Source organism: Sander lucioperca, chromosome 8 (assembly GCF_008315115.2).
Source record: "Sander lucioperca isolate FBNREF2018 chromosome 8, SLUC_FBN_1.2, whole genome shotgun sequence".
Taxonomy (NCBI): Eukaryota; Metazoa; Chordata; class Actinopteri; order Perciformes; family Percidae; genus Sander; species Sander lucioperca.
Window position 1 is genome coordinate 4,465,179 of NC_050180.1, and position 11,737 is coordinate 4,476,915.

At 41.6% G+C, this 11,737-nt stretch overlaps 1 protein-coding gene across 1 annotated transcript; it reads right to left on the reverse strand.

Moving 5' to 3' along the window:
• Positions 1–444: 444 nt before the first annotated feature.
• stk17b (serine/threonine kinase 17b (apoptosis-inducing)) lies at positions 445–10,566 on the reverse strand. The gene is made up of 7 exons (XM_031289791.2): positions 9,963–10,566; positions 5,128–5,340; positions 3,954–4,092; positions 2,755–2,881; positions 2,284–2,332; positions 1,701–1,880; positions 445–964 (listed from the first exon to the last, which is right to left on the reverse strand). The coding sequence occupies exons 1-7, from the start codon at positions 10,082–10,084 to the stop codon at positions 730–732; spliced, it is 1,065 nt and encodes a 354-aa protein (XP_031145651.1). The 5' UTR covers positions 10,085–10,566; the 3' UTR covers positions 445–729.
• Between the last annotated feature and the right edge of the window lie 1,171 nt (positions 10,567–11,737).

Below are 11,737 nucleotides of genomic sequence, written 5' to 3' on the forward strand. Positions count from 1 at the left end.
GGCATTGGCAGCAGCACGTTTTATGAATTTTCAATGAAATGGTGACTGAATGACTTGTACCCAGACACCGAGAACAAAATCGGAGTCGGGGAGTTTCCTGTAATGCGGCTGTCCAGCTGTCCCTCAGCCTCTTTCTGCATGCAAATAAAGGACATCTGTCACACTTCCTCAAAGCAGAGGCGCTTATCTCGATTCTCACACTCGCCCGTTTCTGCTGAAGCATAAGAACACTTAACTTCCCGGTCTTAAGGCAGAGCGCTGCTAACTTCTTTAAGGTTTTAGAAAATAGATTTAAAATGTACAAGAGAAGCATTGCATAGATTTCCCTAGAAATACTCCACGCTAGCCTTCATCAGTACAGGAACAGCGATACCCCCCCCAACACAGAGTGGAACTGGAAAACACCAGAGGTTTGAACAATGAAAAGGTATTGAACACTTGAGGTTAAACACACTGCATTCATTAAGACATACTGTACAATTTGCACTTTTTAACAGCGCTGGATCAGGGAGAGATCTCAACGTTTTAGCTGGTTATCTTTGGTCTGAGTGGTCGATCTTGGAATTTTTGAAAATTAGTGAAATATATAACACAACCTAAGTACTTTTGAGTGGTGACAGCGGACTGCTGGTTTTTCCGGAGGCTTAAAAGAATTTAAAAGCTCACAGGAAGGAGTGAGCATCCCTGCCTTCAACTTCAATTTCTTCCCGTTTTTTTTTTTTTACGTTTTCAAAAGTCACCGTCTCCAGCGGCGGGCCTTTCCTCGTCGAAGCGAAACCTTTTTGCGTGAGAGTGGGGCGAGTCCAGGAAGTTCTCCTTGTCCTCGGGGTCCTCGGGGGGGGCTGCCCACTTGGTGCCGCAGCTCCTGTCGCGGACGGTGCGGGTGGCGGTGGTGTGGTCGGGGCTGAGACAGAGCTGCCACAGCCAGGGGTGGCTCATACACTCGGCAGCGCTGGGCCGGTCCCTGTGGGCCGAGCACAGCGTTAAACACTCCCACTCCCACGCTAACAAACAAACATTACCATTCACGATTCGCAGTAGGGCTGCACCATATGAGGAACATATCTTAATTGCGATTATTTTGGCTGATATTGCATTGGCGATATGACTCACGACGTTGGAGGGAATCATCATTATTATCATTCTTATAAAAGAAAAGGATTATGCGATTTTTGATGTTTTCTGTAGTCTGTAGGGGAGGATTTCTAGGCTGGGACGTCTCTGCAGCACCACAACACATCCAGAATAATGCTCGGACACATAAATCGAGAAGATTCCAACTCTAATTAACATGCAACAGGTTATTTTGGGGATTATTCCATGAATTATTTGGTCTAAAAAACAGCAGAAAATGTTCCTAGAGCCCAAGGTGACCAGACTTATTCCTATATATAGATTACAAACTAAAACCTCACTAAAAAACTTAATATGACAGAGAAGTCAGAACTAGGACTGCGGTGTATCCCCCCCGTTCATCCTATCATACTTGCTACAGCAACATGTTTTGATGTCTGTGCGGGGGAAATAGAAGAGCTTTATTTGCTCTCGGCTGTGCAGTGTGCAGTCTGCCCCTCGAGCAGACTGTTGGGCTGTCTCCTGGAAACTCCTCTCGAACCGGCTCCGTGCTAACATTCCATTTGGATTTCATTCAAAAAGAACTCACTTGAGGGCTGAATGGAGTGTGAGGTGGTTCTACTCACTCGGGGGTTTTGACCAGCAGCTTGCGGATGAAGTCCACGGCCAGCTCAGACACCCTGGAGAAGGCCTCCCTGCTGTAGTCCACGTTGACCTGGGACACGTTCAGATACGTCTCCTGCTTGTCGTCCCCGACAAAGGGAGACTCGCCCGTCACCAGCATGTAGGCTATAACACCCACACTCCTGAGGAACACACACACACACACACACACACACACACACACACACACACACACACACACACACACACACACAGTGAGAACACTGTCACAATACGTACAGGAGCCGAGTGGGCTGAGCACCGCAAGGCTGGCTGATTTAGTCAATCGTTCTGTGAAAACTAAACCCCATTTCCATAATTTTGGGCCACTTACAAAAGTCAGAACAAAGGTGACCATTAAAATGATTACCCAAACTGTAAACAGCTATTAGCTTTAGCAGGAGCTACTTTGTGGTTTGTGGCTTCACAATGGATCCCCCTTCATTTTCATTTACAAAAAGGATTTAGTTTAGAGTCCAGGTGATAGAAGTGACGGTCCAAGCGGCACATTTTCGGCCACTGCCAGTTTCGCCGGATCGGACTCACCATAGGTCAGTGGCTGTTGTGATTGGCTCATAATTCAGGATCTCAGGAGCTGAAAGAAGACATGAGAGGGGAAAAAGCCAGTTGTCATTCGATATTGCAAGAATGCCTTCATGTAATTTCCTGCCGTAGCCTTTCACACCGCACGCTGTTGAATTTCACCACGGCTGACGTTTTGCATTTCTGTTTGGGCATGGTTATTGTTGTGCTGAGTCATCTACTTATCTGTTTCAGGAATGTACAAAAACATGGGAAGGCTGGACAAGAACTGTGGGACAGCAGGGTTGTATTGAAAGACAATGCATCTATCCATTAAGTGTAGTGAGACCTACAAAGGCATTTCTATTAGCATTACACAAGAGCGGTTTGACTCTGGAGGAGGTTTCCGGACTGAATGTGGGTATGCTGGTGACGGCATACCCTCCTGTGCGTGTTTTGGAGTAATCAAAGCACGTTTCATGAACACCACCTTACCCACATATTCAGGTGTGCCAAGAATCTCTCTGAGCTCTCCAACCGCGCCCAGTCTGCGTGCCAGGCCAAAGTCTACGATCTTTATGTCTCCTGGAGGACACAGGCTGGTCAGGAGGATGTTCTGCGGCTGAGAGAGAAGCAAAGCGGACACACATCACGGCGAGAGCAGAAGTACGTACTTCAAACTTATTACACAACACGAGTCAGGTTCTCTTTTGAATCCTTGGTCAATAATAATAATCTTTGCCCTCCAAGGGAGAGGTGTTTACTTTTCTGTAAAATGATTATTTGCGCGGTGAAAAACACCCTGAGCACATGACACTGTTCAAACATTGCTGGAGTTAAACTATTGCAACATTCTCTACAAGAAAAGTTACTGTACATACAGTACAGCACGAGCTCCTTTTGTTTACACCAAACACACACACGTTTATTTTGTGGTTTTGAAGCCGATCAGCATCTCCTGCATGTTGAAATAACACACAGTGGAGTGTAACATTCTGGGGACATGGGGATCCATCCGAAACCGTGAATGCCCGGTAACAAAGCCCTCATTTCACAGCTTTTTACAGGAGTGTAAGAATCATAATTTGTTTTTACACTGTGCCGTTGAGCTTTCCCACTCTACCCTGACCAAAGGGTTCTGGTACCAACTAGAATGCTACTTCTGGGCTTGACTATGTCATGAAAATAGGAAATTGGGGTTTTGAGTCCAACTTAAAAAAAAAAAAAAAAAATGAAAAAGGGAACACACAGCCAAGCACTTAAGTGGGCAGTTTGTGGTGAAGCGAGTGAACGTGTAAAAATAGATTCCCTCGACTCCAGCTACACTCATGCATGTGACTGTGTGTGTGGGCTTGTTAAACTATATTTATGGGGTCCAAAAACCGGGAGTCCAGTATACTTGTGGGGTCCCAACAGCTTTGTGGAGCCAAAATGCTGGACCCCACAACTTTAAAGGTCTGTTTGAGGGTTAAGACTTGGTTTTAGGATTAGGGTTAGAATTAGGTTATGGTTAGGGTGAGGGTAAGGGTTAAGGTTAGGCATTTAGTTGTGATGGTTAAGGTTAGGGTAAGGGGCTAGGGAATGCATTATGTCAATGACGGGTCCCCACAAAGATAGTGCCACAAACCTGTGTGTGTGTGTGTGTGTGTGTGTGTGTGTGTGTGTGTGTTGTGTGTGTGTGTGCGTGTACAGACCTTGAGGTCTAAGTGCACCAGGCTGCTCTGGTGGAGATGGTGGACTCCCTCCAGTGTTTGCCTGATCAGACGAGTGATCTGGGCCTCTGGCAGCAGCTCCTCAGACACGCAGTGGTCAAATATCTCCCCACCGGCCGCACTGGGCACGGAGAAAACAAACTGTTAATACACACACACACACACACACACACACACACACACACACACACACACACACACACACACACACACACACACACACACAGAGACTGCATCGACTGCTCATCTATTGAAATGTCCAAGGAAGAGTACAATACTGGACATTTAAATGCAGTTTTGTATGTGATGCACTTTCAACAAGACAAACGGAAATATACTGTAGTCAAGGATTGCAGGGTGGCCTAGTGGTTTCAGGGGCCAACCCATCGCCAGAGGGCCACTGGTTTGATCCTACATGTCCTGGCAAAATGGGAATCAGCAAGAAAGCAACCTCAATCCTGCTTACTCACTGTAAAGCACTGTAGGTAAGAGTGTCAGCCAAAGCCTGATTTTACAACATTTCAAGTTATTCGGGTTTGTAATTTGTTATTTTCCTTAGCCCTTTTGGAGCTGTCCAGACTGTCTTAGATCAACTAAGTGCTGTCCTTTGCTCTCGGGAAGGGATTAACATGTCTCCAACATCAACAACAACAACACGTAATAGAGGTGTGGTTGGATAATGATAGCGATTCGCTCCAGACAGCCCCTGTGTATTCCTCTTTCTAATGTGGGCCTCACATCTAGTTTCTGTTTTGATGGTACACAGAAACAAGATGAATGTCAGGCAAGGAAGGCCGGTTCATTTGAAAACATAATTGAACGCGAAAGGTCAGGAGGTCAGAAGAACATGATACCTAAGACCATGTTCATTCAGGAGTTTCAGCTCTAAACTGTACGGTAATCTAGCTATCCAGACAAACCTGTTAGGAAGAATGAGCACTACATGAAAAAGCAGCGAGTTTTAAGATTGGACTAACAGGACTGTGCCCTTCAATGGGATCATACTGCTGCCTGTGCATGTTTTTACTTGTTTGTGGAAGAAACATTTAGCCTAGTGTTAAGACAGGTTCAGAGATTGTTAAATATGATGGGCCACGTTATTAAATGAAAACAAAAAGGTAAAAAGAATATGCCACTGGCGTTGCTGGGAACTCACTATTCCAGCAGCAGGACGATGTCGTGATCTGTCTCGTAAGCCGCGTGCAGGTTGACCACACGGGCGTTGTTACGGGCCGCCTCCAGGACGGCCATCTCGTGGATGACGTCGGCCCGGCAGTCACGGCCTCGCCTCCTCTTCCGTAGGAACTTGGCAGCAAACACCTTCCCCGTGGCCTTCTCCACACAGCGCTTGACCACCGCAAACTTCCCCCTAGGAAGCAGAAAGTGGGCGTACGGTTTAGGTCATATTCATTTTCATTTTGCCCCGATATCACAAATCATAAGTTTGCCTCGGAGGGCTTTACAATCTGCACAGCAAACGACAAACTCTGTCGTCAGAACTAGAAAGTCTCCCATAAAAAAAAAACTAGTTCAGATTGAATTCATTTCATCCATTAAAAGAGCTAACATTCTCCAATTAGTGAAGTTACAGGGCTTAGATTTCTAATTGTATTACACATCAGGTTAAGTCATATGGAATTTAAGAAAAAGTCCCACTTCAATATGGCTCACAGTACATGTTAATGGTGGGAAATCACAGGCCAACTTGTCCAGCTGTCCCTCACATTACAGTGGATGGTAATGAGGAAAGCTAAAGGCAGTTTGGTGAAAATGATGTTCAGTATTTACTAAATTGTATCTCTTTAGAATGGTAACTTACACCACAACATGTTTCCACAACACTTTTAAAATAAATCAATACATGATATTAATGAATATACTGGACATATTCTCAGGCCTAATGACATATGGCTTGTTGTAACTGATTGCAGCATTGGGACAATGGTGCTATACAAGTATTGGCATTAGATAACTGTGTGTTATCTAACTCCATGTCTTGATCATTGGGGCAATTGTTCACGTTACTCAAGACTGGGAAGATACAAGTGTCTATCTGCTACTAGATGGAAGGGGAAAGAATTCATCACTGAGCAACCTGGAAAGCAACAATCCAACAATACGGAATCATCAGAAACATGCCGTGCTTATTTGGTATTCATGACACATGGTTAGTCTTTTTTTTTTTCTTAAATGATTAAAGTTTATCTCCTAAACTATACCTGAACAAGAAGGCCGGCAAAATGATTAACCCCCAAATTGTCCTGAGAACTAGACCTTCCTTCCTCTAACTTAACAAACATTTGGCATTTAGCGGATAGAGTATTTTATGCCATTAGTGGAAACACTTCTCCCCATGGCCATGGAAAAGCTATTTCAATCCAAAAATAACTGCAATCCACAAACCCAAGGGCAGTGACTGAAGGTTTCAGACCCAGAAGGACTCTGATAGAACAATGGAGCTAAACTATGCTATTTCTCTGTAGCACCACCTATCACTGTTAACTTACAAGTCATGTTTTCATGCAGTTTTAGCATTTCATACACAACATTTTCAAAGCTAAAAGCACAGCAATGATACTCCATGCCATGTTGAATAGTCCTGCCTCCTGTAGTATCTGGCAACCATTTATGAACTAAGCTGAATACATGTTGGGACTCTTATCACACTAAATGAGCAATTTAAGACATGTGATGGCCATTTGTCTTTATCCTTGACTTTTAATTATACAGTAGTAGTAAACGGTTATGAAAGAGGCATTCCAGAAGTTCAGTATTACACTTCACTAAAGTCCTGGATCTCTAAGCACTGATGATGTCATAAGGGGTATTTTCTCTTGACTAAACTTGTTGATATTGTACAATATACAGCCTAACTTACACTCCTCATAAAAGGTAAACTCATCTTCATGTATACAATTGGTCGACTGCCCTTTGATAGATTGCATTTATCAACTTTTGGCTACCAGGGGGAAGGAAAACATTAAAGTGCTCATATTATGTTTTTTGCCTTTTCCCCTTTCCTTTATTGTGTTATTTATCTATTTGTGCACGTTATAGGTTTACAAAGTGAAAAAGCCCAAAGTCCACCCCAAAGGGACTTACCATCTCCAACAGAAAACACTGTTCACAAACTGCTCCAAACAGCTCTATTGTAGTCCAGCCTTTACTTCAGAGACAAACGTGGTCACTTTGGAACACACGTTATAATGCTCACCTAGCTGCTAGCATGGCACGCCCTCATACTCTGCTTCTGACTGGCTAGTAGTCCTTACCTAGGTACTGTCAGGGCACGCCCTCATACTCTGCTTCTGACTGGCTAGTAGTCCTTACCTAGCTACTGAGCATGTGCGACTCCCAACAAAGATGGAACAGAAGTGAGATGTCTCACTCTGTAGCTAAAACAGAGAGCTCAACACACAGGGTGAAAAGAGGAGCTGCAGCAATGTGCAGTACAATGTGCAGTGGTGTTTTCTGAAAATTAAACCATGTAAACCTATTCTGATACAACCTCTCAATACAATTATGAACCTGAAAATGAGCATAATATGAGCACTTTAAAAAAGGTGACAGATACTAGGGCTGAACGATATGAGGAAAATATGTGCTATGCGATAACGTTGATTACCGCGATAACAATATTATTTGCGATAAATAAACAAATATTAAAAAGTGTACTCAGTTCTGCTTAAATGCAAAAATTGCTTGTTGAATTTAAAACAAGTGAAAGGAAATCGTTTTCAACATTCTTCTATTGAACAAATTGAACATTGAATTGAATATAAAAGGCACTACTAAATTGACAGTTACATTATAAAGTGCAGTTTTCTACTGATAGTTTCTTTCAAATAACAACAAAAAAAAATCTCTAAGTGTCATCGGCGATGTGTCGCAGCCTTTCCTGATATGTGTATGTTGCAACGGTTGATATTGCGACGATGATAAAAAACTATATTGTGCAGCCCTAACAGTTACACAGCCACCACATGGTCTACGCCAAACATTTCTAACTCTATAGCTTGCCGGATGCTATTCTAACCTGCTAGTCACTAACTCTGACGTGTGACGCTGCGCAGGGAACTGATTTTTAACAGGGCTTTAGTTCAGCTGCGTACCATAAAACCTAAAACAAAGTTGCAGACTGGGTTTTATAATTATTTCTGTTACTGTCTTTCACCCTTCTCACATTACACACGTCATTCCATACCATGTGAATAGAGAAAATACTGATGAATGCACAACCAGTTCCAAAAAGAAATATTGACAGATTGACAATAAATACCACTGAAAGTTCCAACCTGACAAAGAAATACATAAAACGCGGTGAAACTGAATTTCTCCACTGTTAAATGTCACTGTTTATTACTTTAAGACTTTGCTGTACAGAAGCTGACAATAAACATTCCTTAAAAGGACAAAAGCAGAACTAGAATTGCCCTTATCATGTTCTTAAAAAAATATCGCACCTCAGAACTTCCTGGTTTGACAAATTGCACACACATAAGTGAACAGAAGTGGCCTGTACCATTTCTTCTTTCTAAACGTCTGGTTTCCACATGTGCGCATTTCCTCCCCCCCTGTTTTGAAATCAGAATTATACAGTACATGCTTGCATGACACATCCCTTCAAACACACCTCAGAGATCTTAGGGCATGATCATCCACCCTCAGCTGTTGCCATGGCTCACACACAGTGCCAAACACATGACAAAGGTCTACTGTAGCACCATCAGTCAGGTCATCCCTGGCACTGCGAGGCTCGTGTATTTACAGTGGTTAAAGCGCACAATCCAAAGTCCAAATGCAGTTAAAGTTTCAATTACTTGATCTGTGCTACTCATGTATGAAAATACAGAAGTTACAGACAATGCAGACTTGAATATATTACTATAATTGGTCAGATAAAATGTTTCCGTTGTCCGTATGTGATATGTGGCAGTTATTGCGTGTTTATTCTCATGTTTAAAGTTGTCTTCAATCTGTACTGACAATATAACTTAGTTTAGTCTCAATACTCCGTTTCTATAATACAGAAACCAGGGTTGGGACGATATGTCCCGATTGGATTCTTTCATGATACGTGAGTGCCGATTCGATTTGTATTGCAATTTTCATTTGTTGCGAGTCTAGAAGTATTTCGATTCGATAGTATTGAGTATTGGGATTTTCTTTTTCTTCTTGAACAAAAACAAAAGTCGAATAATACACTTCTAGAGATAATATATCATGAGACATTTTCTAAAAACTGATTGTTTTCTAAAAAAAGAATGCAGTTCACATGTCAGTTTGACATTTATTGCATTTATAAAGAAGTGCAAAACGTGGATTTTCTGCATTTTCGGTATCATAGAAACACAAAATATTAAGGTGAATCATTGGTAAACAAATAAAACATACCCATTCTGGGGGAAAGAATCGATTTTAAAAATCGTCATACATACGGTTTTCTATGTTTTCTCCCACCCCTAACAGAAACGGACTGTCATTTCTAACTATGTAATAATAAATTGTATGGCACTAGCACAAGTATCGATTATAAAGAATTATCAAAATTAGAATACTTCATAAACTACCACGGAGTTGAATGAAAATGGAAATGTATGACAGTCTCAGGCTCTCCTTACTGTTGCATTAATAAGGCTTTCCTAAGCAGTGTCGGTCAATAGATGCCAAACTTTATGTTATACAATTGTAAACTGTGGTCTATATATAGGCTACTGTGGTTATGAGCTTATCAGAATGTTGTAATGCAATGCTGCCCTGTTAATAACGTTATGTATATACCAGTTGGACTTCCTATTAACAATCCAGATCCATTTCAAATGCAAATTGTACAATTGATACACTCATCCCTATGAAAGCCTAGTATACCAGTGCAAAACGGAACAACTTTTAACATTCGTGCAAACAGCATTCTGCCCGGAGGAGACCCTCTGAACCTCCCTCAGGGACCCTGATAGTCCCGGGACAACAGTCATATAATGTTGGACTCACCTTCCAAGCTCTCCAGTGATTTCATACACACTTTCCATCGGCTCCGTGCTGATTGGAGTCTGAATTTCGCCGAGCAGACCAGCTGCGAGCCCGCTGCGACTGTCCAGCCGCCTCCGAGACATCTTTCTCTCCGTAGGTCAGTCCTGCTGCCAGCTACCCGGCTGGATACGTTAACGTCACCGCGCTGAAAGCTAAATGAGAGACGAACGACCAAACTAACCAAAGTGGCTATCTAACGTTTACACTGCCAGTTTAACATTAACTACATGGTAATGTTAAATAAGCCGGTTAACGTTACCATGCTACTGTTTAGTTTGGCTACTTCACCGAGTCCGGTTAGCTCAACTGTCGCTAACTAACTTAGCTCGACGGTCAATGTCGCGGGTCCAAAAGTAAGTTAAACCTATTTCCTCAGCTCAACTGAAGAGGAGTGGTTAGTCTATAACATTTACAGCTACGGCTGACTCCAGGGGTGAGGTTATCCAAACTGCCGCTGTGGGCGACTACTAAATATCCTAGTAAGTTTATCTCGAGTGTTTTCGATCATTTTTACATCCTTCTGTTTGACACTTTCTCGACACGTCACGGCTTGACGCATGCGCATTATTGTTGTGTTTGAAAAAAAGCAATGAAAAAAATGAGGTCAGAGGATCTTTGATATTTCTTTTCCTAGGATGTCGAAGGCATGTCCCGCCCTACTCTGCCTCTGATTGGCTTACACTGGTATCCATACCCTAACCCTGACCAAACCAAACTCCTTAATGCTTAAACCTAACCAATCAGAGGCAGAGTAGGGCGGGTCATGCCTTCACATCAATGGAAACGCAGATTTGAAACGTCAATACCGATTTAATTATAATTGTGCGATACGATCGTTATGAGTGTTTATCAGACCTTTCATTTAATCCGACCCCAGATTGAAATGAAACAATTACAATTTCCATTGTATTTCTTTTCCTTTTTTGATTTATTAATAATTTTTTTGTTATGGCTTTCATTGTATCTTCTTCACTTTTGTTTATATTGCACTGTAATACTGACAATCTGATCAATGTGAGAAATGTTGGCCATAAGATTTATATTCTGAAATATTGTATAATAAAAAAAAAAATTGAGCTACGTAGAAACGTTGACCATCTAAGTAATAAATATGACAAACTAAATCAGAAGTTTGACTTATTATTCAAAGTTTATTCAAAGACTTTAAGATTTTACTTGTGACATAGTGTTAGTTTCTCATAATTTTAACATAGGCTACTGTCTAAAAATGAGTCAAAACCAAAACAAGTCATCATTTTTGAGATAGCACGTCCAAAATATGAGATATACTGCCTCAAATGTGTGAGATCAAAAGTCTAAATTATGAGATCAGCTGAATTTTTGACTTACAGTCTCATTTTTTTCTCATATTTTATGTAGAAAGTCAAATTTACTTAGTATGTTTTGATTTTAGCTTAGCATTAGTTTTTATTTTTGTCATTTCTAACATGAGCCTCCACATATACATTTGTCTAATGTGCACATGTAAATTCAATAACATCTGGCAAATCATCTGCAGGGCACTGGCACCTCAGCGTCTAAATACTGCAACTTCTTATAGCTCCATGCAATAACAAACGTATGAAGAATGTATAGGGATAGTTTTGATATTTTTAAAATACATTTTTCTTCATATTGTCTAAGAGTTTTATTTATTCAATTGCCCTTATTTTATTTTTCTATTCCTTTTACAGACATATCTGTCAGGACAACTTTGGGTTTGGGAGAGGATTATT